General features: G+C 46.5%; 1 protein-coding gene across 1 annotated transcript in view; it reads left to right on the top strand.

The window, feature by feature from the left end:
• The first annotated feature begins 1,793 nt into the window (after positions 1-1,793).
• The window catches only part of ANKRD10 (ankyrin repeat domain 10), a 33,591-nt gene continuing 8,086 nt past the window's right edge, over positions 1,794-27,298 (top strand). The window contains exons 1-4 of the mRNA XM_030314170.1: positions 1,794-2,126; positions 4,983-5,135; positions 9,330-9,421; positions 20,748-20,983. Of these exons, the coding sequence (XP_030170030.1) occupies positions 1,917-2,126; positions 4,983-5,135; positions 9,330-9,421; positions 20,748-20,983 (691 nt within the window). The 5' untranslated portion in view covers positions 1,794-1,916. The remainder of the gene's footprint in view (positions 2,127-4,982; positions 5,136-9,329; positions 9,422-20,747; positions 20,984-27,298) is intronic.

The following is a 27,298-nucleotide window of genomic DNA, read 5'->3' as shown; positions in this document are numbered from 1 at the left end:
TATGCAAAATATATTCCAAAGTTAAAAAAATCTAACTGGATTGGAAACTAGGTCTGGCAATTATTCTCAGCTCTGCCCCAGGCACACCGTTTGTCCTTGTGCAAGTTCTCAGCTTATCTGTGTCTCAGTTCTGTCCACTGCAGCAGGCACTATAAAGAGGCATAAGTAATCCCTCCCTCTAGTTATTACAGATGACAAGGCATCTTACAAAATGGGGTGCTGCTTTCCCAGGAAGGATGGAAGTCATTATGGTGCACATCTTACAGACATAATGAGATTAAAATCAGCCTGGTGTATGAAAAGAAAAATGGTTGAATTCTGTCTGCTCCAGAATTCAAGCTTGCAATGAGTTTACAGCATAGTTCTACCTTTCTGGTCCAAACAAAAAAGGTACTGCTTCGCCTACTGAAATATTCTTCCCTGCCTCATCTACTAGATTATAAATTCCTGGAAAGGAAACAGAACCTGCCTCATTCATATTTCCCATGCATTACTAATCACCCCCTGAATTGAAATACTGCTGCTTTCCCTCACTGCATCTGGGGCACCTCCCAAAGGGCTCCATTCGCATTGTAATCAACATGTTTGTTTAACGAATAGAGGAATGTGTTGTACGTTTATACCATAAATTAACAATTTCCTTTGTTAGGCACGAGGTGCCTAATTTCTTATTAACTAATGCTGCCAGGTGCTATCTCATGCACTATTATTTTCCCAGACATCTGGTTACCTACTTAAAGTTGAATTACTGTGATTCAGAATTCTGTAAAAAAAAAAAAAAAAAAAAAGGAAAAAAGGCAATATATACAAGGAAAAATAATATATATAACGAAACTATGTGGTAAAGGTACTGTAAGGAACTACCCATAAACGTTGATAGTAGTTATTCCTCGATAGTGAAATTATTGATATTCACGTATTACTCATAATCAGAGGAAAAAACCTGGTAAGAAAACTGTGATTCTCATTGTGATTGTCACTGACAGGATTTTCCAGGGTTTTGCTGGCTGCTCTCGAAGCTCGCCCGACAGGCAGGCGCCTGGAGAGGACGGAGCCGGGCGGAGGCTGGTCTGGACTGCGGGGCCTGGGGTCTGGGTGGGGCACGCGGCTGAGAGCCGACCCCACCCGCGCGGCCGGGGATCCGCCTCGGCGCAGCTCCCCGCTCCCCGCCTCCCAGTCCCGGCCCCCGGGCTCTCCGCCCCCGCACTCCCCGTTCCCGGATCCCAAGTCCCCGTTCCGGGTTCCCGAGTCCCCTCCCTCCGTTCCCGGCTCCAGGTTCCCCATTCCCAGCCCCCTGCTCCAGGTTCCGGCCAGCCTCGGGCTCGGAGCATCAGCCCCATTCCGACCGCGCTAGGCCCCGCCCCCTGCCCCCGGGCTCGTCGCCCGCTCCCAGGCCCCGCCCTCTCCCGACCTACCTCCCGCTCCAGGCGTCTGCCGCATCCGGGACCCCACTAGGCCCCGCCCTCTGCCCCCAGCCTCATCACGGACTCCCCAGGCTCCGCCCCACTCCCGGCCGGCCTACTGGTCCAGGCCCCCTACCCAGGACCAGCTGGGCACCGCCCCCTGCTCCAGGCCACTTCGCCTGCTCTCCAGGCTCCGCCTCCGCTTAGGCCACGCCCCCTGCTCCCTGTCCCGCTCTTGCTCCACGAGTCAGCCCCGGCCCCACCAGGCCCCGCCCCCTGGCACTGCAGGCCCCACCTTCAGACCCGGCGTCCGCGGGCACGGGCCTCAGACCTGCCCGCGGTAGGCCCCGCCCCCGCCCCGCCCCCTGTACGCGCTCGGCTGGGCTCGGCTCGGCAGCCGGCGGGACGCGGCGGCGGCGGCACTCTCGCTCCTTTGTGCTCAGGCGACGGCCTCTCGGGTCCTCACCCGCGCGTCCTCTCGGCCAGCTAGCCCGCGCTCTCCGGTGACGGACCATGTCGACGGCAGGAGCGGGCGCAGGCGTGGAGGCGGGCTTCTCCAGCGAGGAGCTGTTGTCGCTCCGCTTCCCGCTGCACCGCGCCTGCCGCGACGGGGACCTGGCCGCGCTCTGCTCTCTGTTGCAGCAGACGCCGCGCGCCCACCTGGCCGCCGAAGACTCCTTCTACGGCTGGACGCCCGTGCACTGGGCCGCGCACTTCGGCAAGGTGGGCGCGGGCGCTTTAAGGCGCCATTTTCCGCAGCTTTCCCGTGGTGGGTCGGGGAAGGTGGGGGCTGAGGCGCGGGGCGTGCCGGGAGCGCGGGGCGGAAGCGGGGTCTCGGCGGCGCCCGCGCCCCGAGGGGTCCCGGGCGCATGTGCGGCGGCGCGGACGGTCGGGGCCCCAAGGGGGGCGCAGGGCGTGCCGGGAGCGCGAGGCGGAAGCAGGCCCCGAGGCGACGGCGCCCCGAGGGGCCCCGGGCGCATGTGCGGCGGCGCAAGTTTCAAACGGCGCCGGCTTCGCGGGGGCGCCGCGCCTGGCGGAGGCAGTTGGTGGCTGCGGCGGGCTGGGCAGCTCGCGCCTCCGCGGTCAGCTGCGAGCTGTGCTGCCGGCGCCATGGGGGCGGACACCCGCGGGGCGCGAGCTGTCTGGACCCGGGGCTGGTGTGGGGCTGCACCGGGCTGCTGGGAGTCCTCCGGGCGGGGGGGTCCTCTGCGTCCCCTTCTCCGTCGCTTCGTAATCACCGGCTCAGGGCGAGTCAGCGACTGAGGTCCACGCTGCATTTCAGCGCTTTAATGGTAGAGATTGATGTACCAGAATTCCGGACGTGTAAAAAAAATGCTTTCCCCGTGAAGCGAGGAGCCGGGGCCGAAATGGAGAATGGGTTTTGTGGAGAAGCGTGCAGTGACGTGAAGTGAGTTATTTCCTTTCAGGGACGTGTTTTTGTCACTAGTCGGTGCGGCTGCTTTCCTTGCGGCTACATTCACAGTACAGGTGTATCTCCTGGGACAGCGCTTGTGATTCACGAAATGGGAGAGTCAGGGTGGTTTTGGTGGAGGAAACGAGAGGGGGTTAGGACAGCGGTTAGGACCCCAGCCCGGGTCTGGAAGGGCGTGCCCGCTGGAGGTCCCCGCGCCAGCGCCCCGTCTGTACCTGCTAGCAGGCGCGAGTACAGGAGCCCCTCTGGCCCTTCTCCCCCAACCCCCCCAGCCCTGTGTGTCCCCATCTGAGGCTCTGTCCCCTGTCCAGTGCGTCTTGCTCTGCTTTATGTTTACATGGTGGGTAACTCGGAGCGTTGGTTCTCCACGTCTTTTGTCCCTCAGTGTTTTGGGGGAAGACTACCCCGTAACAGGCAAGGACAGCGTTTTTCGAAAAGGCTCCCCTGTTGATTTATTCTCCAGTTGAGAGTGACACAGTATTGCATGACAATCTGGTACATTCCGGACGGTGTTTAAAACAGCCTTACAGACATTCATTCAGAGTATTTATTTACCAACCCACGGGTGCCCCTAGGTAGCTCTAGGGAATACAAGTAGTTATAAGGGCTTGAACATGCTTTAAAAATCGTAAGTTGCGTGTTATGTATATTTTATGAGCAGTAAGAAGTAAAACCCACTGAATTCACTTTTTGAAAGTCTCCACCTCCTGTCGGTTAACCTTGGATACCAAATATAGCTGGAGGCAGTTAGTTACTTCAGTGTGAGAAAGCTGTTGGGGCAGAAATGAGGCCAGGAGTCAGGGCTCCGGGTTCTCAGTCCAGTCCCTCCTGCCCCATCGCCTGCAGCTTCCCTGCTTTTTGTACATTTAAGCCTCTGCTGTCCTCAGGCCTGCACGTTATGAACTATTCCCAACTTTCAAGCTGGTGCTCCTATCAATGTGCCAATTATGCTCGCTGCCTGACCTTTTGTGAGGCTTATTTTTTCCTCGAGAACTAGGCATTATTTAAAATCCCTAATTACACTTTGCTTTTATAAGTTGTCGCATGGAACAATATCTTTTCAGCATTCCAAACCCAGTTTGCCAAAGTGAACGCATAGGTGACAGAGTTAAGTCTAAGGAGCTCTTGATGTTATGAGATTAACCGGTTTTGGCACACCAGCTGATTTTCATCCTTGTTTCTGCCGTTTTTGGGGTTTGACACCTGTTTGTCTCTGTTGGCACTGTCACTTTTCACTGGGTCCATCAATAAAGCCGGTGTGTGAAAGTATACCAACGGTGTGCCTATGAGCCATCACTCCCAGATTTCCAGTTCCTAGAAGACCGAGAGAGCGTGTTTTAAATCTGGGTGCTCCAAAGTATGAGGGCTCATCTCCTGCACAGGGTGATCACGGTGACCTGACCTTAAGTCGCAGAAAGACGATAAGAGCTGTGGGGTGAGGTTGGGGTGTGGCCGTTTGTCCTTCTCTGAGGGCTGTCTCCTGGAATACAGCCGTTGGCAGGGAGAGCTCTTTTGTGAGCTCTGCCCTGTGCCTCAAGAGGTTAAAGGGGGCCGGCCCCTCGGTCTGAGGACACACGGGGGGGGGGGGGCGGTGTCAGTGTGAGTCTGCGGACCGCAGGCCATCTGGGACTGCAGGCCCGGCTTGCGGTAGGCATGTGTTGCACATCTGTTGAGTGTGATGAGCTAGGATGATATGGGCGCCTGGCTGTGGAGTGTGGTCTCCTAGTCACTCGTGAGGCCCTTTTCTCCCCCAGGCGGGGGTGGGGGACTGAGTGCCACCTCTCACTCTGCACATCTTGTTCCTGACTTGTCTGGAGGATGGGCCTCTCACCCGAGTCCCCGAAGCTGCATCGTATGGACATGTGCAGACTGCAGAGAGGTCTTTATTTAAGTTTGTGTGACATCAATAGTTTTTACTTTTCTTCCTGCGTACGAACTTTTTTTTACCAGGACAAGGAAAAATAACTCTTTTAAATGCTTTTTTACAATTTGTATTGCAAAGGAACAACTTGTGTTCCCTTAAACGGAAAAAAAAAATGGTAACAAAAAAATGCCACTTATCTGCATCATAGAATTGAAATGGCGTGTGTGGTGTTTAATAGTGTACGACACTTACGCGTGTCATCCCCCTCCTGCTGTTTTCAAAGTTGGACTGCCTGATCCAGTTGGTGAGAGCTGGGGCCACTCTGGACGTGTCCACGACGCGCTACGCACAGACCCCAGCCCACATCGCCGCTTTCGGGGGACACCCTCAGTGCCTCATCTGGTTGATCCAAGCTGGAGCCAGCATTAACAAACCGGTAAGGGAGTGCTGATGATTTACTTGGTTTTTATTTTCTTTTTCTACTTGTAATTACATGGTGTTGAGTTTTAAAGCGAGGCCTTAATTAGAGTTTGATATCTTAACCTTTGGGCTAACTGGAATTTCTGTTTATTGAGTTACTTGTGGATAATAGGCCCTTCACAGAGCAGGGCTTTCTGTTTACAGAGTGCTTTCACCTGCTCGGGGACTTAAGAGCCTTGGTGACCCCAGGTGATTTGCCCCCAGTTACAGCTGGTGACTGAAGGAGTCTGGCCTGGAGCCCGGGTTTCCTGGCTCCCCTGCTCACAGCTGCCTTCGCTTCATGTGCACAGATCCTTGTGAAACACACCCGTGCTGGCGAAGAAGTGGCTATTAAATCTTGTGTGTGGTTAAGTTATGGTGAGCGAGCCGACCAGCGTTGAGTCAGGACTGCTTCAGGGAGCAGTCGGGGGTGGAGATCGGACGCAGTTAAGTAGCAGGTGTCGTGTGGTCACCCGGACAGCAGGCGTGCAGGGATTGTGTGTTGAAGTGTGCAAGCATGAGTGTGCACGTGCATGTACTTCATGGTGTGTTCTCACTACTCCTTTCACTTCCTTGAAAAAACCTCAAGGAGAGAGTTTTGCTTACTGGGGACTCGTGCGTGAACAGGTGTAGACGACTCAGGCTAGTCTGACCAAAGTGGTCCCCAGGGGGAGACCCTGCCCTGAGGGTCAGTTCATCTAAGGGGCTTGTGCCTCAGGCTCTGTGGGGATGCCTTTATGCCTTCCTAGTTTTCTCTTTACCCTGGTTTTATATGTTTTTTCTACTAATCATCATCAGGGGCCTACTGTGTGCAAAACCATTTTTATTTCTTCTCCACGTTTCTGTCTGAAGATTCATCCCTTAATGGGAAGCAGGTGTAACAGCTTGTGAGCCCTCTCTTCCCAGTAACTCAGCTGCACACCTCGACCATGATTGAGGAAAGGCTTTTGTATCGGTGCTGTAGAGCAGGGATCGGGGGACAGGGGGTGACCGCACATGCCGCTGCTCTTACCAGAGGCTCTGGCTGTCTGCTCCACACGGTTATGGCGCCAGGAGTCGCCTGTCCCAACCTGCCTGTCCCGGTGCTGTTTCTCTCCTCCCCAACCTCCTGGCAGAACCCTGGGGGTGGCCACCTCCCCCACTCTCTGGCCTGGGGCAGCTCCTTGTTCTGTGGCTCAGTCTCCTTGTTGACAGAATGTGGATCATCCACAAATGGTAGTGATTAATCACTAATGGTAGTGATTAAATGTGGAATTTAAAACATTGGGTTAATTTTCATTCAGTTGTGACATAGCATCTAATTTACAGAGATCTGAAGAAAATCTAAAGAAATTGGCGCTGCCTTTCAGATCTTTTTAAATCTAGAAGAGTCCGTTTTCAGGTAACGTGTTACAGCAGCGCAGTCCTTACCCTGGACGACAGGACTGCTCTAGATAGTCCTGTGTGGACACCCTCCGACGTCCTGCTCCCAGGACAGGAGTCCCCAGACCTCACTCCCTGTCGCTCCCCTCAAGTCCTCTCCCTTCCGAGGTGGTCACCTGGGGTTACCAGCGTCCTGCCCTTGTTCTTGAAAGGGTCTCAGTTGTGGTCTCCCGTGTTACGCATGTGTTAGGCTGCGGGCTGAGTCTCAGATGCCGGCTTGCTCTGGATTAGCGGCTGGCCTGCTGGGACAGGCACCCAGCGACCTCTGAGGTCACACAGCCCTTTCGTTAGCCACCCCCAGCAAGTGTTGACTCACCCTAAGGTAGACACTTTCTCATCTCCCACACAGACGGTCAGAAAATCAGGTCCAGGGTTCTCTAAAGTTTTCTGTTTGTGTGTGTAGTGGATTTGAACCTCCCCTGGCATTTCTTCTTATAACTGTTTTTATTAGTTTTGACCCATCTTTTGTTTTTTTTTTTTCTTTTTTAATGTTTATCTTAGAGCATGAGCAGGGGAGGGGCAGAGAGAGAGAGAGAGACAGACAGACAGTGTGGAACAGGCTCCAGGTTCTGAGCTGTCTGCACAGAGCCTGACGTCGGGCTCAAACCCACAAACCTCGAGATCGTGACCTAGGCCAAAATTGGATGCCCCCGTTTTGACCCATCTTCTAACCTAATCTTGTGGCATATTAGTTCCTACCTGTTCTAAATTCATTTTTCTCGAGTTTCACAGAGACTTCCTTTGCTATCTGTGAACTTGGCACACGGGGTTACTGGACTCAGATGTCCTGTCTGAAGGCTCAGAGTCGCGCATTTACCCAGAGAGGGAGTGAGGCAAGTTTTCAGGGGATTTGTTCTTGGTCACTTTGCGCAGACTACCCACGGGCATCACTTTTCGTATTATTTACAGGCCATGCCTTTAATATCTTCCTAGAACTTTGGTGGAATTTGATACCCCTTTTAGTTTCTTGTAACTGGATTAGAACTAGACTTTTCTTTCTTTAAAATGCAAGGTGACTCATCTGTCTTTGCACTCCTGGCACCTCTCCCACTTTCCTCTCTTACTCAGTTTGCCCACAATAGTTCCGGAATCAGACGACACCATATTTGATATTTTTGGAATGTGACTGGCCTGAACCTGAGCCTTGAGTAGCCTTAAAATGGCTCTTCAGTCTTCCTCTCTGGCTGCACTTCTCTTTGGTGTCTGCTCTTCCTGCCCGGCTAGACGGTGCTGTCCTCGCAGGGCACAGAGCAGGAGCTGGTTTGCTCTGTCCTGTCTGTTGCTGTCCTGCCGTCTTGAAGTAATAGAGCAAACCTTTGCCTTTTCTCCTTGCTGCAAAGAGAGCTGAAAAAACCCTTTCCTGTTTTCTTGGGGGAGGGAGTCAGGGGTGGCACGACCCCCCCGCCCCCTCCCACATCTCCATTCCACTCTTCCTGGCCATACCTCTGTGTCATCTTTATTTGTCCTTGTCATGTGCCTCCCATCCCCCCTCCCCACCTTTCTGGGAGGATAGAGATGGGTTTCTGCTTTATTAAGGGTCTCCATTCACTAGATGGTTTCCTGTGTAGCCACATGAGATTCTGTGTTTTTTGCTTCAAAAATGGGCTTGTTCTGTTTAGAACTCTATACCCCCTTTGAGCTTTTTTTTTCTTTTTTTTTTTTTTTTTTAAAGTAATGTGCATACTTTTTCTCCCCACTGCACACCGGAGTCTTTCAGAGCACATCTTTCTGGAAAATAAGCTACCACCCCGCACCCTGGAGTGTCCCCTGCGAGCCCATGTGCAAGCCCGTGTGCACCGGAAGAAGTGGCCCCCTGCTGTGTCTCGCTGGTGAATGAGCTGCTCTCCGAGCGCCACGCCAGGTGCACAGCGGCCCCCCCTTTGTTACGTGCGGTCGTCTGCTGCCAAGTTCAGCTTCCAGGGACGGTGAAGTGTGAGGACTCCGTCAGCATTTCCCCGCCAGGAAGTCCTACAACAGAAACGACTTCCTTCTCTGTCTGCTGTATCTTTCTCTACCTCCTCTGTACCCGAGAACCTATGAATGAAATTGTGTTTCGGATTTCTTCCCATTCATACAGTGTGAACTATGAACTAACTCCTCCTCAGAGTCCTTCCCCAGGGTCTGGTCTCTCTCTGCCGTCTCCAGCGTGAATCTCTCTGACACAGACTTTCTCCCAGTCCTTGGACAAAGTTGCCCATCACACGCATCCTGAGTTTGGATGTGAAGCTGGCTGTGTGCGGCCCTGTGTTCTCTCTCTCTCCTCATTCCTGACCCTTTAGCCTCCGCCATCACGGTCTGAATTCAAGTTCAAGGCAGGAAATGCAAAGGAGCCACTGGTGATGCCCCAGCTCAGGCCAGCCCTGTGGTAGACGTGGACCAGACCAGACGTTTGACATTATGTCCTGTGTTCTTGGCCTTGGTTACTCTTTTCTCTTTAACCTGTTAGAGGATGGTTGTTTGGGGTTTTACATACGACACATTTGTGCTAAGATCTAGCATAAGATCATTTCTAAACTTCTGTCCTGCACGTACGTGCCGTCCCTGCTGACCGAGGAATCAAGGCGAACCTGCCCCTTCCCTGGCGGACTGTGTTTTCCCTCCCGCATCTCTAGCCACATTTCTTTGTGCCCTGCTTGCGCTTTGACTCACCATGTTGCTTGGTTTCAGAGGTGAATGAGGCACGTATTTTATTCCAAATGTCAGAGTCTTGTTGGAGCTGATATTTTGCGTGTGCTCTTTCTTGTTTCAGGACTGTGAGGGCGAGACCCCCATTCACAAGGCGGCCCGCTCTGGGAGCCTGGACTGCGTCAGCGCCCTGGTGGCTAATGGGGCTCACGTCGAGTAAGTGCCTCCGCACATTCCTCCCCCGAAGATGTAGTCAGGGTGCTGTGCTTCCAGAAAGCACCACTGAGGGCAAGCAGCAGTCCTCAAGTTTGTGTTTATATTAGCAATGGAACTGTGCTTTGTAGACCAGTTGGTGTTAGTGAGCGAGGTTTCGCTGCGGGTTGACGACTAGCAGAGGGAGCTTCATCACAGCAGCCGCAGAACTGTTGCCACGACAGGATGCCAGGGTGAAATGGCAGTTAACTCCTTAAATTTGGAACCTGGCATTGTTGACTTGGCCACCAATTAGTTGTGTCACCATGGGCAAGTCTTCAGACTTCTTTTTGCCAGTGTTAATTTCAAAATGGGGGCCTTGGATTGGGTTAGAGAATCTTTTCCAGCCTCTCCGGTCCCAAAATTCTTGCAGACAGTTTGCTTTTCTAAGTTGTGATTTTCTCATCTTTTAGCAGATGTGAGATGTTTTAAAGCCTATTTTGACTTTTAATGATTTATAACTTCTCATAAAATGGAACCATATACGTTAAAGACTTGAGACTCATTCTGAGTTCTTCACACTGATGACATTATTGCAATCGTGTTTTCTCCCAGTTTACATCAGCTAGTTTATTTATGGTTTGATAGAACAGTGTTAATATTTGAGTGTATTAATTTGAAGATGTGAACTTATATGCAAACATCATTAGCTAGTCATGGCAGTGGGCATTTAGTTTAGATATTAAATTCATTTGTATTAACTTTCTCTTAAAGATTTATATTGTAAAAATTTTTCTTCTGCAGTTCACAGCATTAACAAAATGGATGCGGTTTTCACCCTTAAATGTTGAGTGTAAGCTATAGAGCTGTAATAACCAAAATAACTATAATATCAGCTTTTTTGTTTTACCCTGTCTAGAGTATCTCATAAGAATTAATTACAAACCACTTTATTCTAATTGGAAATGTGAAAATTTTAGACTTTGGGAGAAATAAACCCACAAAACTAACTTAGTTTAACCCTTTGGTTTCCACTTCATTGTTTTGACTCTGTGTTATAATACATTTATTGAAATTAGATCCTGGACAGCAAAACCATATAGATTAATGCGAAGCCTATTACAGGCTGTAATCTCAGGGGCTGTCGTTAGACTCCTAGTGTCTGAGCTTCTGTTTCATTAAGTATTATGTTATTAAGCCAAGTCATTAGTTGGGGCTTGGAATTTTTACTTACATAGAAATTTAGTATGATAAATATGCCCTGTGTTAACTGTTACATTGCAGGGAACCTCGTGACTTCATATGTAATTATGATTTAAGGTAATGTAGAAACAATTGATAATATGAATATATATTATACAATTTGAGACGATGCTCAGTGGATTGCTTCACAGTGAAGTTATATTCATAGTTTTCTTAGCTGTGTTTAGATTAAAAACTAAAATCTTTAATAACAGAAGCTTTGATTATGAAATACAGAGTCATAAAATAAATGATTAAATCACTTGTCATTTATTGAAATAATGAATAATTAGAAGTTGACCTCTTTAACAACTTATTTTTCTAAACTATAGTCTAATCGATCCTGAACATTTTATTACTAAGATGTTAGTTTTCTTCATTTCAGTGAATAGCTTAATCCTTTGAGCCAATAAATATTTATCGTAAATAATATCTTTTTTTTAATAGGTGTCTTTTTAAAATGAGAACCTTTTATTTATAATTCTGTCCTTGGTTACAGGACCCTCGAGTGTCTCTTTTCCACCAAGTGTGACTGAGCACAGCCTCGAGTGCCAGTCTGTTTTTCCTTCTCAGTATAAGAGCCTCTCCCTCGAGACCCTGCATTATGGTGATCTCCCTTGCCTGAACCTTCAGATGGTTTTTAGAAGAAATATTTAGCCTGAGCCACGTAGCCAAAAGCGATTCTTAAAATTCTAAGTCTTTGGCCTGGAGACAGAGCACACAAGTAATCATTATTTATTGCTGTTGTTTATGTGGTTATTTAGTTTAACATCTGGATAAATTGCCAGTTTTGCTAGTAAGCTAATTTATAAATTGCTTTTTGATATTTGTTTCGCACATTAAACTATAAAGTTAGCCTACCAACAAATAACAGTTTGTGTCCCCCAAATTATGGTACTTAGATCTATTTTACTTGTTTCCTATAATGCTCCTCATGGTAAAGAGTAGTCGTGGCAAATAAAATGCCTTTTGTTTGTTTGGTTTTTTTAAAGACAATCACGGGGGACAGTATTAATTTACTTACCTAAAGTTACTTATGTTTTTTCCAGTTCAGAATGGGCCAGATTCTTAATTCTTCATACTACATGCTATGATATTTAGGAGATGATATAAACTTTTTCTTTTCCTGCGAATAGATTAAAAGCTGTCTCATGTTAGTATTTTGTCACACTTGGTGGTAATTATTAATTTTGTTATTAATTCCTACTTTTTTTTTTTTTTTTTTTTTTTTTTTTTTTTTATGTATCAGCTGCATAAAGTGGCCAAAGTCTTAAGTTGCTGCTTTTTTGGTCATTGGGTAGATAATGGTGAGGGCAAGCGTACCAGGCGTCTGTGGCTAGAATGGTTTGTTCTATAACTTACTTGTCAATATAGGCCGCATCTGTAAGATAACGCATGTCAGCTGCTGTGCATCGTGTGTTACATTTTCTAGCACCACACGTGAGTATGTTGATGGAGTTTTGTTTTTTTTCCTTCTCTTATTTTACATCTTGAGTTTTGGTGCCAAGTTTTCTTTTTCTCGTGAGGTTTTGTTATCTGGCTTAGATGATGGTCATTGTTATTTACCACTGTTTACGTCCAAAAAGAAAAATAACGCGGGAGTAAGTGGCAGTTCTGTGAGCACACTGCGTGTGTGTGGACTTTAAATTATCAGCATCTCTGCAGATTGTCCTCAGCCCCATCCTCCTCCAGTATGTCAGGTGTGGGGTGTCCATACGTCAGTTACTTGTCCCTGTCCCCAGCCTTGCTTACCTGACAGTTGACTTTGTCTTGCAGGCCAAACCTGAACGCTGCCCACATGGAGGGCATGTGAACAGTCACTGCCCCATTTTTTCTTTTCGACACTCAAATAAGTAATAGTATAAGATTAAGTCTTCATGTGATTTTGGAGACAGACTTGAAAACTTGCCGACTGCCTGCGGATAATTAAGGACACCTTCTTACTGCTGACGTTGTAAACTGACATTTCAAGCCTTGGATTATCTTTACTTTCAGTATTTTGGCACCAGTGTTTTCTTGAGAGGTAAAGTGGAAAACGTTTCCGTGTCAACCACATATTGAGATAGCTTTTTTCCTGCCTCTGAGTAGACCTGAAGGGACTCTGCGGGACTTCGAGGGCATCTAGATGTGCTTGGGTCTCAGGCACATTTGCTGGTCCTTTCCATGCCATGACATACGGGCACTAGTGTGTAATTAGGTCATGGCAGGGTCTCCGTGGCTTCGGATAAGAGAGCGTTTCTGGGGAGGCCACTGATTCCATGGTGACCAGACCTTCTAATGGGCTACATATATTTTAACTTAATTGTTTTGATCCCAAGAGGAACTTAACTGTGGTCATCAGATAACTGGAGAAGCACCAATAGCCTTATGTAAGCAAGTTCAGTGACTCACTCTAAAAAAATCTCTCTTGCCTAATTTAGAAAACAGGCACAGTCGGCTGTAGGAACAAAAGTCTGCACTGTGGTCTTGATAGGTTTTTGTTTAATGTTACAAAAACTGTATACATACTACTGAACTTCCAGACGTCCTTAACTGAAATTCAGTTGGTTTAGTTTGGCTCCAAAGTGGTGGTCATATCTATGTGACCCAGCCTGCGTCCTTGCCTGTAGAGCCCTGTCTGGAAGCAGAATTCCCCTTAGGGCATTTACGTGTGATGAGCAGATTGGATGTTCCTTGTGGCAAGTTTGTTTGCAACTCTTGCCGAGAATTATTTTATTAGCCATTCATTCATGTTTGAAATTTGTGGTTTCTTTTCATTTGTTCACTTATTTGCCCTTAAGAATAACAGTCTATGGGGGCGCCTGGGTGGCGCAGTCAGTTAAGCGTCCGACTTCAGCCAGGTCACGATCTCGCGGTCCGTGAGTTCGAGCCCCGCGTCGGGCTCTGGGCTGATGGCTCAGAGCCTGGAGCCTGTTTCCGATTCTGTGTCTCCCTCTCTCTCTGCCCCTCCCCTGTTCATGTTCTGTCTCTCTCTGTCCCAAAAATAAATAAACGTTGAAAAAAAAAAAAAAAATTTTAAAAAAAAAAAGAATAACAGTCTATGAAATTTACCGGAATTGGAACTCTGAATTAGTTTCTGATTTTGTATCCTCTGCATTCCAGTCCTGCTCCCCTCCTGCTCTTGCCTCCCCTAGCTCATTGTCCCTGCGGTCAACTGGTCTAATCTTGCTCTCTGCTGGCTCTTTCCCCTTTTGCTGAGGTGCTACAGACACCGTGGATGAAATCCTTCCTGAGATGGCTCCTGCCAGACGGGAGCAGAGGTGGACTGACAGTATTGTAGAGTTGTCGACAGACTTAGTTTAGAAGTTTGATTAATCTCATAATACCTTGACTAGCACCTAGATTTTGATAATTGTGTAATTACTGCCTTTATAAATAGTGCTTTCAAATAACCGATGATTTCTATAGCCAAAGATCTTTTTCCTTTGCTAAATTATAGTGGGAGCATATTAAGTTAATTTTATCTGACTCTTTGAATGATGCTCTCATCCTTTAATGTATGGAAACATAATTGGGATTCAGTTGCAGTATAAAACTATCCTCAGTAATATTGACCTTGAAATGAAAACTTGGCACCAAATTTATTCAGGTAAATACTTTAAAAAAGTTTCTTCCTATTGTTACTTGAAGACTATATTTAAGAAAGTCTTCAAAATTTAAGAGTTTGGATACCAAAGGGTTAAAAATACACATGTTTTTCTTTTGCTGAAGAAATTTTAGATGTTTGCTAATGTTGTCTGTACAAATGGACATTTAGTGATGCTTTTTTTTATCTTTTTTTTTTTTTTTAACGATTCCATGTATTTGCTTATTTCCATCTAGGAATAGTTACTAATGTATTTGAGATACAGCATACCAAATTTTAAAGTAACCAGAATCGTGAGTTAACGGTTTTAGTCCGTACTGTTAAACTTTTGCTGAACTGTTGGCATATTTAAATTGGCTCCATGCTACACAGTACTTACTAGCGGTAATTCAGGAGGCAGTGCTGGGGAGCGGCAGCTCTTGGTCAATCAAGGTGGTCACACGCCAGTGGCTTACGCTCAGTACATGTGCTTCTGCACCTCATGTATGTATATGTATTTTTAATCCAAATGTTGCCTGCAAATATTTTAAGTTTCCTGTGTTATGAACCATTGCCCGTTTTAAATCACAAAGAAGGTTCTGAATCTGTAAAAACTACGCGTGTCAATGTTTTCCAGCTACGTAATTCGAATTGACTTGATTTTTCAAGTAACCCTAGAAAGGGGGAGCACTCCATATAGAAACCACTGAAACTGCCACAGGGGCCTCTCCGAAAACCTTACGGTTGTGGCAGTGAGCGCTCAGTGTGGCCTCCTCTCTCCACACGAGGCATATGTTGAGGTATTTGTTGCGGTGATTGGTTTTCATGCTAATCTAGGAACTCAGACATAGACTCTGTAGATTTGCATGCTCTGCTTACCCTAATTTATGATACCTACCTTTTATTTGTAACTAACAATAGTTAAGTTGAGATCAGAATTTTAACAGAAATACTATTTATATAAAAATTGTGGTTATTTTTGTATTGTCACATGGCATTAACAAAAAGAAAACATCCTGAAGGTGATGTGACAGCTCAGATTCTAAAAATTCTATTTCAGTGATTTCCTGATCCGTGGTTTTTCAAATTAAAGCGAAAACTGTTGTTGCTAGAACGGCTTCTCGTACATTCCCATGGTGTGACACTGTAAGTGGAAAATAGACGGAGGACCAGCTGGCAGCAGGGTGGAGTTTTTTTTTTTTTTAAATGCTTTGGGGAGACATCCTTCAGTACAGTAAGTGTTAATATTCCGTTCAGAACTTTACTGCAGGAAATACAGTCTCCAAGCATTTACCTCTTTAAGTTCAGTAGAGTTTAAAAAAAATAGCACTTTATTTTGCCAGTTACTCAGAATAATTCACAGTGAAGATGATTTGATGTCTTTCGTATTTCTGTGTTGTGATTAAAAATTTTTTTTTTTAACGTTTGTTTATTTTTGAGACAGAGAGAGACAGAGCATGAACAGGGGAGGGTCAGAGAGAGAGGGAGACACAGAATCTGAAACGGGCTCCAGGCTCTGAGCTGTCAGCACAGAGCCCGACGTGGGGCTCGAACTCATGGACCGTGAGATCATGACCTGAGCCGAAGTCAGACGTTTAACCGACTGAGCCACCCAGGCGCCCCTGTGTTGCGATTTCAAACGAGTACCAGGACTCCCTCCCCCCCCCCCCCCCCAGGAGGAAACCGGTGGCCTGCTCAAAGATCGCTTTTCACGGTCGCGGTGAGCGTCACAGGAACCAGAATCTGCAGGTTCAGGCGCTGTCGGCATGGCTGCCGTAAGAAATTTTAGCAGACTGGTCTCACCAGCCTAAAAATCCAGTCCTGTCCACTCTTTTTAAAAGGAAATTAACTTTGAAAGTTCAACAAACTGACCCAGTTTGAGCATCAAGTTGATTGATGTCTCATTTTTCAAATCTCTGCCCGTTTTCGGAGATTTTTCAACTGGAATCAGAGGATGAATGGAGAGCTTTTAGAATGACATTACAGCATGTCCACAGGGGTTCTTGTCTGCAGAAATGGACAGAGGTGAATTTTAGGTCACACGTCATCTATGTTCACCCAAGTGCATCAACGTGGAGATGCCGAGAGTATGTGTTGTTTTCAAGATGAGGCTAACGGTAACGTGTGCTTTCAGGACCACCCCAGTTTTCATGCAGAATACAGCTTTTGAGAGTATATTTAAATAATTTTCCAGATATTGGTACTTTCCCTCTGGACTAGCGTGTGTAGACAGCAGTTCTGATTAACATCTGTATCAGTGCCTCACTTGAGCTTGTTAGGGGGTCAGCAGTGCACATGGCTATATAGCCCCACGTGGCCTGAACACCTGTGGACCAGAGGGGGAAGGCTTGGCTTTCAGAGAGCATGGGATCAGACCCAGTGCTGCACTGGGAGGTGAGAGTAGCCACCTGCCAGCATGCAGTCCTGGTCCATGCCTGGCTTGCACTGACAGTCAGGAACATAGCAGAGAGAGCTTAGGTGGAGTACCTACATGACCTTGCAACACAGAGGTTTAAAGGCTCGGTGAATTGGTGGTACATTTTAACCAGGATTACTGTTTCAACTCTTAAAACATCAAACTTGAAACGTGCTTGAACAAGTGGGAAAGCATATATGAAGAAAGGATTTGAAGACATGAGCCTCTTTAGTTAAAATTTCAGGCCTTGAGAACTCTTCCATTTAGTGATCATTTATTCTAGTCTTTGATGGAAACCCCATGTGGGTTCCAGCCTCTGTAGGACATGTGAAAGTTCCCTCTTTATGAAACTATGAAAAATGGTTGCGGAATTCAGACTTACAGAGACAGTTTTCGTCTCCTTCATAGTAAGCATATTGCCTGATCGCAAGACACCAGAACATCTAACGAAACACTCAGATGGAGTAGGAATGATGGTCTTACTTCTTTCCACATGCTCTCTTGGGCTTTCACATGCTTTTAAAGTTTCCCTTTAACATTTTGTGGTGTAATCAATTTGGCAACTTTTTTAAAAAAAAGTTTTTTTGTTTGCTTGGATAGTACATAAAATTACTGGAAAGACAGCTTTGAGGAACGAACGCATGGTCAGACGTGTTTTATAAAAATAGGGGACTAGTTAGTAGTACCGTCCACTGGTCAGATGTTAACTCAGCGGGTCTACTGTGCTGCTGGTTTTTGTATGGCCTGTAAACTAAGAATGATTTTTACATTCTTAAATGGTTGAACAAAAATCAGGAGAAGAACCATTATTCTGTGACAAGTTAAATTTATATGAAATTCTCATTTTAATGTCCATCAGCAAAATTTCACTGGAACGTAGACGTGCTCTACTGTGTACATATTGTTCGAGGCTGCTTTCAGGCCACGAGGACAGGCCTGAGTGGTTGTGAGCAAGGGTGTGGCCTGTGGAGCCTGCAGTATTTACCGTCCAGCCATTTCTAGAGAAAGCGCCTGCCCAGGATCAGGGAGCCCGCGTTCCTTCCCAGGCAGTTTGTGTAATGTGCGCTCTGCCGTGGAGAAGCCGCGCTCTTAAACGTAAGCAGAGCAGGATTAGGGACTTGAACATTTGACAGAGTACAGAATGGAAGAGTGAAGGCAGATAAACGGGATTCTGTTGTGTACCAGACTCAGGTATAAACGGACCCTTTTGCCCAAGAGGAGTATAAATGCTGTTAAATAAACCATGTGTTGTATACATTCAGTCCTTGGTAACAGAAGAAGGAATATACAGTTGACCCTCAAACTGTGCACGGCCGTTCATATGTGGATTTGTTTTTGATAAATACAGTACATACTGTACATACATTTTCCTTACGATTTCCTTAATGTGTTTTTTCTGGCTATAACGCATCATACATATAACATCATACATATAACATACAAAATAGGTGTTCATCAACTCTTCGTGTTTTCAGTAAGGCTTCTGGACAACAGTAGGCTATCAGTAGTTAAATTCTGGGCGAGTCAGAGTTAGTGTGAGTTTTCCACTGCACCCGGGCGGGGGGTGGGGGGTGGGCGGGAGGCACCCCATCCCCTCATTGTCCAAGGGTCTGCTGTAGTTGGAATCTTCTGTAGCTCAGTGGGAACAAAGTAAAGATGGTGAACGTCCCCATTTCTGGTAATACCATAGGGATCGTGCCAAAGTTGTTCTCTCCCGGTTAGTTCTTCCACAGTCACCGTGTGTCCCAGGTTCTGTCCTTACATCTAGCACGTCTTCTCTCCCTTTCACATCACTCTGACTCCTGGCCCCACAGAAGCATGTGCGGAACCAGCATCAGTCCAGACCCGTGGCTGCTCATTCTTCCCTGCTTGGTCCGCACGTGGGGTCCCACGTGGGGAGCACATGGCGTGAGTTGGCTGCGGTCCTTTTGAGTTTTGAAGGTGATCCCTCCTGCCATCTGGAAACGTGGTGTGCGGGCGAGTGACTGCGTTTGCGGGGGAGGAGATCGTGCCTTCCTGCTCAGGTCTCTGTGCGCTCCTGCTCTCAGGCGTCTGCAGGCTCCGTAGTCTCCTCTCTGGATGTTGGTGCTGATTTGTCGCTTACTTGTGTTAAGGTTGTTTCCTGGGAAAGCAGTAAGCTCTCTGTTCTAACCCCAGTCCAGCCTGGTGTTGTGTTTCTGAGAGGAAAGTGAAGCTCTTGAGTGTGTCTGGGAAATTGTTCTCTTCAGCAACTGGAGTCGTCTCCTTAAGCGTCTCCGCTTTCCTCGGTGAAGTCCCGGGTGGCGAATGAACCATCCAGAAACTCGTGTGCTTTTCTTCCTCACTCGGATCTTTCCTGCCGACGTCGTCTGTCCTGATTTCAGGCAGCAGCTTCTCATTTCCGTTTATGATTTTGGAGAGCAAGTCTATGTTTCTTTACAGGAGTGATCATTTTATAAACTTTGGCATATGTTCTAGGCCTACGTTTTTTCAAATTTTGAGGAGTTAGATGTTTCCTTCCATGTAGCTACCTATTCTGTTCACATTTTTGATAGAGTAGACCTTTTCGGACTCTCTGCACTTGGGATAGCTCCTAGAGATGAAATACACCGTTTCAGAAAACCATCCAGCCAAACACTCATTTTAACATTTTTACATCAATAACATGATTTCAAAAACCAAGCGTCTGATCATTTTATGTGTGTGAGATTAACGTAACCACACTGTCCAATCTTCGGCATTTCTTTTCTATTGAATTCATATATTAAAAATAATACCAAATTGTAGAATAGCACTCATCAGAATTTACAGCCGTGAAATCAAGAAGTCAGTTTTAGTCCCCATTAGCCCTGCACACAACTGCCTTACACACTTTTAAGAAAACATTGCTGGTTCTGGGATTCTCGAGTCTTGTGTCTTTTATTTCTGTTCAACCCAAGTTTGGGCTTTCTCCTTTCTTCAAACTGTAATACATTTCTTTATCTTATGCTTTAGATTGGAGACAGGTTATGATTCCAAAATAGACAGATTTTTTTCATTCCTGAGGTTGGAGCTCTGGGAGTATGATGGCTGGAAGTATGGGTACAAGGCTCGGTGGGAACCCCTGTGCGTCCCGGATCTGTGGTTTTCACTCTGGTGTCGCTGCACGGATGTTAGCCCGGGAAGCAAGCTTCACGCATCCGGTCCGCCTGTACCGGGCCTGTGGCCTCGCTCTGTGGAGGAGTAGGCGGTGTGGGGCCTCTGTTCTCGGTTTGTCGGCCTGTTTCGCTCGTTCACAGGTTGACTTCACAGAGCGCGTGTTTTTCTGGTCTTTCGGGGGAACCTCAACAGGGAGTTGCTTTTGTTCCTCTCATATTTATTCTTTCCTAATTGAGCTTCACAGGTGGTTCCTTCCTATTTGTGTCATTGAGATTGTTCACATGACGCTCTGCCACCACTTCGTACTTGAGTCTGATGGGAGCTGCTGTGGAAAATCCCCCCTCTGCCATGAGAGATGCCGCGGGCCCTTCGGAGGGCCTTCCACTGGGAGGCCCGTGCACGTGTTGTGGGGTGCTCCAGGCAGGGCCAGAAACTGACCTGAAACACACGGGAACTTAGCACTTCACGTCTCCGGCCACGCGGAGAAGTGATTTTAATGTCAGGACAGCCTTCTAAACTTCCACTTACAGTGTCACACGTTAGCATAAAATCTGGCTTGTCAATGCACTCTTTTGAGAGAGCCGATTGTTACGAATGCCATGGACAATTTCAGTACATGTTTGTTTGTTATGATTTTACTGAAGCTAAAGGAATGGATTATTAAACTTAAGTGCAGATAATATAGAATTCTGCTTCAGGGTAAGTCTGAAGTTGGCATAAATTTAGGTTCTTCAGACTGACATAAAAAATGATTTTGAGAAGTTGAATAGGAAGATGCCTTTTTAAAGTTTAGCGTATTGATTTTGAAATGCCTATCTCCCAAATCATGCTTCATAATCAGACGTGCTTAAGAGAGAAGTTAGTTACGCAGCTGGGGTGAGGAGCTCCCTGTAAGGGAGCCTCGCCGTAACGTGTATTTTCTCGCTGCCCCGTGAGGTAGTCAGGTCGGCAGGGGCAGAGAGCAGGCGAGGACGCCGACGGGGTGTAACTCGGTGTTTTGTGTCACACAGCCTGAGGAACGCCAGTGGCCTGACCGCAGCAGACATTGCCCACACCCAGGGTTTCCAAGAGTGCACCCAGTTTCTCTCGAACCTGCAGAATTGTCATCTGAACCGTTTCTATAATAATGGCACCTTAAATGGGGGCCAGCAGAACATATTTCCTAATCATACTAGTGTGGGAGCACATCGCAAGAGATGCTTGGAAGACCCGGAACCCTTTGGAGTAAAGAAGGCTAGGACCGAAGGTGAGACCCCTTGGTGGGCGAGGGGGGCAGACGCTCCTGCTTTCTGTAACACGTTTTCTTTTTTACGGCCGGAAGCGCCTTCCAGATGAGACCTTCACTTGAGGGGCAGTGTGCCCCGAGGGTCCTGGTGCAGTGGTGGTGATTTTCCCAGGAGCGGATGAGAGGGAATGTCGACAGCCCAGGTGTGGATGTGCCGGTGTAACTTTCTGCACACCCAGGCCCACCTGCCATGAGTTAGAAAGATTTTTCTCGTTTCTTGTACCTGTTTGAAATATAACTATTAAAAAAATCTGCCACTGTGCCTGATTTTTTTTTTTTTTATTTCCTGTGAATGTTCCTGAGCTTGTGACTGACATTGTTGGTCTGGGTGCAAAACACAGTTTGACGTCTGAGCAGGTAGAGGTTTGCCCCCCTGCCTCACCCGTGCTGTGCCCTGGCCACAGCCGGTCCCCACGCCCCACGGGGTGGTTTGTGTGTCACAGCAAGACCTGGGGTGTCAGGTGGACGGTGAGGAGAAGTCTCTAAGGTAAGTTATTTTAGTTGTAAGTATTCTCCCACCTTTTTGTCTTCAGATAACTCTGGTGGAGTTTGCAAATAAGCAGTTACCCAGTCCCTGGGAGATGAAAACCCTCCCCTTGGTCTAGGAAACAAAATTGTGTGTAGATTCCTCCCTATAAGATATCTTACAAGACAGATTCATAGCTTGGTAAGAATATTTAATGAACTTAGAGATTTAGAGATGGCAACGAAAAGTAGTCATCTTGAAATTATGAACTTAGATAAGACTTGCTGAGCAGAAATGCAGAGTTGTGCCCTTTGAGAGCAGATCACCTCTCCAAGGGTAGTATGAGGAACCCTGAGTGGCCGGAGGTCTGCATTGACTAAATTTGGTGTGGGTCATCATATGATCCTGCACCTTTTTAGTTGAACTGGACTGTGTCCAGATGAAAACGGGTTTGGTTTTGGGTTTTTTTTTTGTTTTTGGTTTTGTTTTGTTGTTTTTTTTTTTTTTTACTATAAAGCTGATTAAGTTGTATTATCTACTTTTAAATGCTTATCGTGAATTCTGTGACTTTTGTAGGAATGAACGCATGAGCCTAAATGTTTTACCAAATTCGTAACTTTTATAATTATACATGCTTTCTAGAAAGGTGCTATAACAGTCCTAAGCACAACAGGAAGGTGTGTCTAAACTTGAGAAGTGGTGTTTTTAATGGTGAAGTGTTGTCCAGTATTGTCATTCATTTGTGCCACGTCCCAATATTCTTTCTAATGTACTTTAAAGGCCCTTTAAGAGCAACCGCTTTTTAAATATAGTCCTTTTCATTCTATTAAATGCCTGGTTTAATATTTTGGAATGATATAAAGTGTTAGCTTCATTGTGCCCTCAAGCGAGAGTCATGTAGGATAAATCTTAAATTCTGTTTAGTACCTAAGGACATCACTTAACATTCTAATAAGGCTCAGAAATGGACCTGAGGAGTTCGTAAAACCAGTGTCAGGGTTTTTGGGTCAGTTGAATTGGCCAGTATCTCATTTTTGAAGTATCCTGAAAAGACTTTCTAGGATTCCTGGAACTTGAATTTAAGTTTCCTAAACCTTGTTTCCAAACACGGATTGGGTTTGAAGAATCATGCGATGTTCAGGGGCTTTTATTTCCCTCTTCCAGACACGGACTTGTTTTGCTTGACCAGGGTTAGGGGCTCACATTTTGCCCACCAAACTCCCCGTGCGGCTTTCCCGAACTGCCCGTTCCTGCTCAGCCGGGTGCCAGCTCGGAGGCAGACGCAGCCGGAGCCTGGTGCTTCGGGGATACGGCCCCACGGTTGGGCTCTGCTGCACACACCCGGAGTGGTCCTGTTCTGTCACCACCACAGGAGAAATCTCGGCTCGACTCCAGATGCCCTGACTTCGCCGCTCCTCTCTCGTGTGCTCAGCTGTGTGCTGAGCCGTATCGCAGTTTCGTGCACCTGGCGCTTGGGACACCGCAGCCCTGCAAGCGGTGGTGGTCCTGAGGATGGCCCACGTGTCACTCGAGCATGTGTGTGCATGGATTTCTGTCCGGAGCACAGGCAGGTGCCTCCATCTCATGCCGTCCTCTGCCCGTCTTTCCTCTGAGGAAAGAGATGGGATTTTTTTCATTTTATCGTTACATACTCACTGTGAGTGGGGGTGTCTCCACTACTAAAGATGTTTCCCCAGCTGCCTGGATTTTCTAAGTGAGGTTCTTTTTGCCTTCGGTAGCTATATAGCCATTTCCATTCTTTGATCGGGTTTTAGTATGCAATTCAAGATATGTTCAAGTTACTTTTCATTTAATTTCTGGCGTCTTGTTTTGATTTGCTCTTTAAATGTGTGAGCTTAAATTTTTGCTCACTCTGAATTATTCATTTTGTAGACAAGTTTTTGATTTTCATGCCAGAGTAAAAATAAGTGTTTTTTTCCATATGCAATACATGATATAAAATGCCTTTTTGAATAACTTCACATGTAAAAGTATTTAAAAGAGTTTAAAATTGTCTCTCTCCCTCTCCCCCCCCACCCCCAGTGTAAGTTTGGCTGCTGCTTTTTTTATTTTTCTTTTTTCTTTTTTTTTAAATAGGTGCCAGGAATATCTTTTCTGTATAAATGCATAGCTTGGACCTTATTAATAAAACTCAGTCCATTCCGTCTTTCTACAGCTTAAGAATTACACATACTTGTGTTTTGGTGTGCAATCTATGTTCATAAAAGCAGGTACTTCCAGAAATTTTTCTGGCTCAGCTAGCTTTTAAAGATGTGCCTTGTAAATTTTATTTTTTAACTTTTTTTTTTAACTTTGGAATCCTGAGTCTGAAAGTTCTCTACTCTTCTCCACAGAAAGTAGCCTGTGTCTCTGCTTTCAATAAACAATTTTCAAGTATTTTAAGGTTATTGGTGTGGTTTTCCCTTGGAAATTACCGATGGAAAAAGAGTTGAAGGGTTAAGAATGCCTCAGCCTTTCCATGTGGCCACATAAACTGCCCTGTGGGAACAAGTGCACGACAAAGGTGGTCCCAGGGGAGGTGCCCAGCTTCTACCGTTGATGCCAGTGTCTACTGCTCAGAGCACAGACCTGGTGGACGCGGCCGTGAACTATGGAGGGCGAAGTAAAATCCAAAGTCATTTAAACAGCTGATTTCGATTAAAAGTATTTGGCCTTAGAAGGGATTTTATTCATTTGGGGTTGTATTAAGGAAGCATCAGTATGTAAGTGGGTTTTGAGGTGTTCCCCCTGCCCCATTTATCAGCCATTCGCCCAGGATGGAGTGACAGATGGCCTTCAGTTACAGCTGCTCTAACGGTTCAGGTTTGTTAGCATTTCTGTTAATCTTCAGGAATAACATTCAGTACAGTTTCTCAGATGTGTGTAGTCCTCGGAAACTCGGCCAAACTTACCAGGGAGACTGGTTGGAAAAGAACGCCAGTCCCATCCGGGAGAGAAGCTTCCACATTGTTTTAATCAGGAAGTGTTTTGGGTGCAATCCCGGAGTCTGAGTTGGGCAAGGCGGTGTGAGTTCTACACTGGCCCAGTAGCCCAGGGTTCTATAATTGGAATCCGTTGCCATAGGAAGTAGGCCGTGGTGATACCAGATCTCTCGTTAAATTGACTTCATGGTTTTGTTTTTTAATCAAAGATGTATTACTGATTTTAGAATCTCATAATGTATTAAGTAGTTTATAAAAATACCTTTTAGGGAGAGTGTCTACAGTACTATGACTCAGTTTAAAATTAGCAATGAGGGGGTCCCTTCGCTGGGTCAGTCAGGGCATGTGACTCTTGATCTCAGGGTCATGAGTTCAAGGTCTGCGCTGGGTGTGGAGCCTAGTTTAAAAAAAAATCAGCAATGAGAAGTTTCTCAGTACACTCGTGCCCAGGGTGAATTTGACATTGAAGAGTCTCCACCTTTTAATTATCTGTCTGGACCACACTTAAAGAGGGGCAGCGGGGAAAGGAGAGGGTGTGATTTGTTACATGATACTTCTAAGTAATTTGAGCCTGAGATTCAGGAAATCAAATGCCTCCCCAGGAGTAAATCTGTAACTTGCTTCCTCGTTTGATTCTGTCTGTCCTATACATACACATGACATCAGGTGTGCTAAGCGTCCTCATGTTTGCAGGAAAGGACTACTTGTCTTCCGTTGTTTGACCAGAGGAGGAGAACACTGGTTTGAATAACAGGTGATTGTTTCGTCTTAGTCCCTAAAGACTTAGTGTCATGGACCTGCAATGTGAATGAGTCCCACTTCGACACCAGGAGGTTTCTGTGATGCGCACTCTCCCGAATTCAGACCTCCCGAGCCGCGGCTGTGGCAGGAACCAGCGGGACTCCGTCCTGGCGCACCTTCTTCAGAACTGTCTCTTCTCATGCACCTTCCTTTCCCTGTCCTTTTAACAAAATCCCAAGTCCCACCTCAGTGTTTCCAGAACCATCACTGCTGCTCTGTGCCCTTGACATCTCCGCTCCCCTGCCCTCCTGACTTTCCCCCAGGGCCTGACTTGGGGCCACGGCAGGAGCTAAAGTCCTATGAAAGGTCACCTCACAGTAGAACCACCCTCACTTTGGCCTTAGTACTGCTCTGATGTTAATAGCACCTTTCTTTTAAAAAGTAATTATTTGAGTAAAATGTGCTCTGTAGTGGAATCAAGAATAGTTCTGATTAATTAGGGCTGGTGGGAACTACCAAGGGGACATTTCCTTCCTGGCTTTGTTAAAGGGGCACTGATGGCTTCCCTGGCGGTCAGAGCTCCTGGTTCCAAGGGGAAGACCGCAGGGGGGTGAGGTGGACCTGGGACCCCCGCAGCACTGGCACTTGAAAGATGCACAGAGGAAGGAGATCACTAGTCCATGCCCTGCCCCCAACCTCACTGAAGTCCGTTGTGTGAACAGCTTGGCAGTATTTGCACATCAGGTGGTCTCACCTGTGTGGAAGGTGTCGGGGGGGGGGGTTAGCACCCCACTAGCCAGCTGGGGCACTCACTTTTTTTTTTTTTTTTTTTTGAGAGAGTGTGGGGAGGGGAGGGGCAGAGAGAGAGGGAGACACAGGATCCGAAGCAGGCTCCAGGCTCCGAGCTGTCAGCACAGAGCCCAACGCGGGGCTCGAACTCATGACCTGATCATGACCTTAGCTGAAGTCAGACGCTTAACCGACTGAGCCCCCCTGGAAACCCTCACATCTTAGAAGTATGTGACCGTACAGATTGGTTTTTGCCTTTTAAGAGATTTCTCTGCTTTTAAAGTTAAGCCAGGTTAGGCTTATTTTTGTGAGTCCTGGGTAAGTCCTTCAGTGCCCTTGGCAATTGAAATCTTGTTTTTGGTGGCGCCCAGCTGGCTCAGTCAGTGGAGCGTGGACGCTTGATCTCAGGCTTGTTGGGTTCGAGCCCCATGTTGGGCATAGAGCTTACTTTTAAAAATAATAAAAAATAAATCTAGTTTTTGTGTACATGTCCTACATGTCTGTACAGGTGGCATGCTGGTTGCACAGTAAGTGTGCACCTTCCAGACTTGACAGCCAGCACAGCAGCCAGCTTCCTCGATGGCACGGTTTCTGTAATGCAGCAGATAGGTGATGCCTGGTTTCCAAAAGCAAAGTATAGTATCTTTCCCATGTTTTCAAATGGCTTGGTCATAAAATAAATCTGTAGTTTTAGAGCCTTGCTAAGAACTGGCTTTAGGGATTTTAGATGGAAGTACAAAGGCAGATTTCTGTGTTCAGTGGTCACACTTGGTTAGGACTTGCTTCTGCAGGAAGGAAGCTGGGAGGGTTTATTTTGAGTGAAGCCTAGCCAGTTTTCTGTCACAACTATTCAACATCTAACATGTTCTAGAATCTTCTCAAATGCCTGCTTTGACCAAGTAAAAGGTAAGGACATTTTTTAATAAAATGTTCAGTAAGTTTTTTCCTTTTAACTGTGGAGGTCAGTAGGAAAATGGAAGGGAGTCTCTTCTTTTCCAAAGTGTAAATAAGATCAAAATGGGTAACTTGGAAAAAAGACATTTTGTTTTTTCTGAAATTTCTGTAAGTCCACCTTTCTCAGATACAATGTGGAATATTTCATTGGTTCCTCTGGCAAAGACAGTGGGTACGTGTGGGAGAAAAGAGTGAAGTCAGATCCAGTGCTCTTAAAATTCTGAGAGGTCAATATTAACATCATGGTTTCTAAAATACAGTTTTAAAAAGTAAGTTGCAAGTTTAATGCCTTCCTCTGAGTGATTAAGCACTTCCTACTTAGAGGTGCTAGAAATAAATGAAGTATAAAATAGTACTACTCAGGGTTCTGGGCCAGCCGGATTA

The sequence above is a fragment of the Lynx canadensis genome, chromosome A1 (assembly GCF_007474595.2).
Source record: "Lynx canadensis isolate LIC74 chromosome A1, mLynCan4.pri.v2, whole genome shotgun sequence".
NCBI classification, from domain to species: Eukaryota; Metazoa; Chordata; class Mammalia; order Carnivora; family Felidae; genus Lynx; species Lynx canadensis.
The sequence above is the reverse complement of the archived record's forward strand: the minus strand, read 5'-3'. Positions and strand labels throughout refer to the sequence as shown.